A 4,094-nucleotide genomic window follows, 5' to 3' on the forward strand; every position below is an offset into this window, starting at 1 on the left:
GGTGCTCCCATATGGCATACTGCAGTAACGGGATATGGATATCGCAAGATATGATACCGTGCGGCATACAGGCAGACAAGCCATCATGACTGTATACCGCACGGTATCAACCGAAGCCATGCAGGTATTGTTGGGCTCGACCTGGAAGTGCTACGTGCAAACGTATCATTTCTGGCAAAAAGAGGTCTGCCTATAGTGCCCAATGACTGGGCGGTAGAAGGTATAGAGCGATTGAGTGTTCTAGTACGTAAAGCGAAGCTGCACGAGTTTGTAATCTCTAGATGGCAATCTAGATGGAATACTTGTGAGAATGGGCGTTTAACATTTCGGTTTATCCCGGATGTTACATTTGTTGCGACCAGCAACGGACACAGGATTCCATTTTTGGGGCGGGCCGGTAGTACAAAATGAACAAATTCGCTGTTACATACATAAATTTACTGTGAAAAAAACATTTAGGGGGGCCGGGCCGCCTCCCTGCGTAAGTCCCTGGTTGCGACTAACCCCGATTTTGGTTTCGGCCTCCATCTGGGCTTCTTGTTGACGGGTCATGGGTCTCTGAATCCATTTTTGCATAGGATAAACGTGACAGATACAGAAATGTGTAGTCATGGGGCTCCAGTGAAGTACTGGCTTCATGTTCTCTGCTCATGTCCCCTGTATGAGGATGTGAGGAACCTGGAGTCCATGGGTATCGTTAACGTTGATGACCAATGGGATGTTAGTCGTGTGCTATCCACTAGTTCAACTCGTGCTAGCATAGGAGAATTTGCCAATACGGTGTTCCGACGTCGCAGAGCAATAGTTTAACAATACTGTTGTATTGTGAAGCTGTTCAGGTTAAGACGCTTGATTTGTGCGGAGGTTACTAGTTCTCTTATCACTTAAAACAAAAAACTAGTACCGGCCGGAGGTTTTCCGGAGCCACGGGCGTCAGGAGCTCCTGAAACAGAGGTTTCAGCCTGACGATTGGGATTGGCCCTATAGGGTGCAATGTGGTGGCTGTTGGTTAGCCCAAAGATTTCGCGGGAAGTGCTTCGGCTCGATGTGGAGTTGCATTATCAACCGGGTGCTTGACCCATAGAAAGACAAGAGGTTTGGGTAGTCCTCGACTCCTCACCAAGGAGGAAGTGAAGCTTTGCGGTGGATCTTCGAATTGGTACCGGCGGATGGGCTTCAGAGTGCTCGTTGAGTACTCTGGGCTTTTCCAATGGGGCGCTGGTCGACGCTCAATTTCGACAACCATTGGTGCACCATGGTTAAAGCCGTTGAGGCGAGAATCATGTAAAACCCACAGGGTTCATGTCTCCTTTTTTTGTGCGCGGGACACAGAATGCTGAGGTTCCAATCATTGAGCAAGCATTTATAGCGAAATTGTACTAATCAGCTGGTGCGTACTTCTGATCCAACAATCAGTTTCAGATAACTCGGAGATGGTTTAGAAATAGAAATGCGTTTGTCTGGTGGGTATTGGATTGGATTTTATCCTAACTTTTCACATTGTAATATTGTTTGATCAATATTTGACTGCGTTTTAAGATTTTACTATAACAGAATACTTCCTGTGATACCTCATATAAAAAAGATATGAATTTCGAAGACAAACAAATGAAAGAATATCATGCGAACATTGTACGGAATTTGACACAGATTTTACTCCTCACAATATTTTACCACACTAGACCATGTCCAATATCCTCAGTTTTACCTAATTCGGATATGATTTAAAATTTGTCTATGCGTTTGGCTGGTGGGTAACAATTTTATCATAATCTTGGACATTGTTTGATCAATTCTTGATAAAGTTCGAAGATCAAGACTATCGCAGAATGATTTCCGGTGATTGAGGTAGCAAATAAATAATATAATGGGAATATAGTGTGGAATTTGATACAGATTTCTCCTATCGCAATATATTACCATGTATAGACCAAGTTCAAAGGAGGGTATATTTTGCAAAAATATACCTCATTCCATATGCCATGAGCTCATTTTGTGTCACGTTATTCGCCAGATCTGGAGAATACGGCTCTGTTATTACATCTACATGCAGGGGCTTTCCTGGGGAAAAAAATTTTTAAGGTCCGAGAACAAAAAAAAAAAAAGAATATTTTGACATGTTTCAAACGGAATTATAATTTTAATATAATTTATATAGTTAAAGTTGTGTATACAAATATCTTTGTAATGAAATAAAAAATTTTCATCAAATATTCGCTCTTTTTGTACAATATTTGTCACCTCTAAACTTTTTTCTAATATGAAATAATAAGTAAATTATTTTCTAAACAACTTTTCTAATAAAATATTTATTCCATTTCTCTCGTTACAGATATGATGCATCAATCATCTTAATTCCACACCACGCTGTTTAACTTATTATGGATTTAGCCGATCAAATCGATGATTATATTTGTACATTTGAAGGTCTTGGTGATATAACAATGGATTCATTAGCTATGTTCATATTTATATGGGCCGTTCTGGCTCTCTTCTTAGTATGGCTGTGTAAATTTTTATACCAGAAATATATGGTTAAAGAAAAGCCCGCCAGTGCCAGTAATAGTCGACAGAGCAGTGTTGCTCCTGGTGGAGCCGGTATTAAAACTGAAAAGCGTTTATCGGAACCCCGTGATATTTTGGCTAGTAAAAGTGAAATTAAAGATTTACTAAATAAACCATCGGCTGGTGGTGTTGGTGGAGGACGTGGTCGTACCCCCGGTCCGGGTGGTATTGGCGGTGTTGGTGGTAGTCTGGGTATGGGTGGTGCGGGTGCACGTAGACGTGTGGTGCGTCAGAGTTCGACCGGACCGGAAAATCGTAAAAAGCGTTATGTACCACCACCATCAAATGTTGTTGGACCCGAAACAGTGAGTGTGATTTTTATTAATTATATCTTTTTTTAATTTTACAGCCTGTTTTTGTAAAATTTTGAACAAAAGTTTTGAAAAATATGTCATTTATATTTTTATTGAATAACACATTTTTTACATAAACAATAGTTAGGTAGTAATTCGTTCGAATTCATTCCATTTGAATTTTACAGAAATAGACTATTAATTTCAAAAAATATTTGACAGTACAAACTATAAAAGAAAAGTTAATATTTTCCTATTTTAATAATTTTTTTCTTCTCTAGACTTCCGTAACCTGGACCAGCCAAGTTTTCCGTTGGCTCTACAGCGATTTGGTTATTGTCAATGAATTGCTTATGGCCTGGGTGATTTCCTTAAATGATACCCTACGCAAAAACACTGATGAGGTAAGTAAAACGATATTCTTTACTAATTGAAATTGGACCAGTAAAAACTTACGTCGATTATATAGAATAGGTGCTATAAATATTTAGACAAGTCAAAGAAATTTGTCACTCCCCAATCGGTCATTTGTCACAACATTATTGATCAGAATAAGATTCTATTCGGTTTCCAACCAGTGCTTGGCATTTCGGATTCTCGTAGGCTGAATAAATATCTTTGCAGAGTACTTTCATTATAGGTCCGTGTTTTTACATAGCCCCTTATTATGAAGGTCTTCTTCCATTTTTGGTATTTCTAAAGGTTTAGTCGCTTTTTATTCATCCGGTATGCCATATTTTGGATGAATAAAAAACTGTTTCCCAGAAAATTTTCAGAATGGTTCCATGTTTTGACACAGTGCCAAAATAAAAATTTCATTTTCAGACTTTGCAACATTATTCGACCTGATGTAGCGTTAATTTTGCATTCAAGTTTCTTAAAGATTGAAAAGGATATTTGTACTCCAGGAGTGGCTGTAATATGGACCCCTTGCAGAGTGCAACATATCTTTGTCCGATATGCTCGATATAAGTCAATGTTTTGACATAGCCCCCATATAAAGGTTCTGCGCCATTTTCTGTATTTTTAGAGTCTTTACCGCTTTTATAACCAAAGGGGCTGTAGTTTGCAATTCCGGTTTCTTGGAGTGTGGAAGTGTAGGTCCATGTTTTAATATTGGCATAAAGATTCCGTTAATTTTGTAACGTTTTTTTTTCAATCTGAGTGTTTTAATATTTCAAAGTATGTCAGATGTTCCAAAAATTCTGTTCTTTAAATTTCATCAATCATAAAGAC

General features: G+C 38.6%; 1 protein-coding gene across 1 annotated transcript; it reads left to right on the top strand.

Annotated features, from left to right (window-relative positions):
• Window positions 1-2,331: 2,331 nt before the first annotated feature.
• On the top strand, window positions 2,332-3,262 carry LOC133327582 (uncharacterized; the record flags this gene model as incomplete). The annotated part of the gene is made up of 2 exons (XM_061536098.1): window positions 2,332-2,870; window positions 3,140-3,262. Coding segments are annotated over exons 1-2 (612 nt in total), but the record flags the coding sequence as incomplete, so codon positions are not given.
• Between the last annotated feature and the right edge of the window lie 832 nt (window positions 3,263-4,094).

Source organism: Musca vetustissima, unplaced genomic scaffold, assembly GCF_032173495.1.
Source record: "Musca vetustissima isolate MV318-11 ecotype Yass unplaced genomic scaffold, APGP_CSIRO_Mvet_v1 utg16129, whole genome shotgun sequence".
NCBI classification, from domain to species: domain Eukaryota; kingdom Metazoa; phylum Arthropoda; class Insecta; order Diptera; family Muscidae; genus Musca; species Musca vetustissima.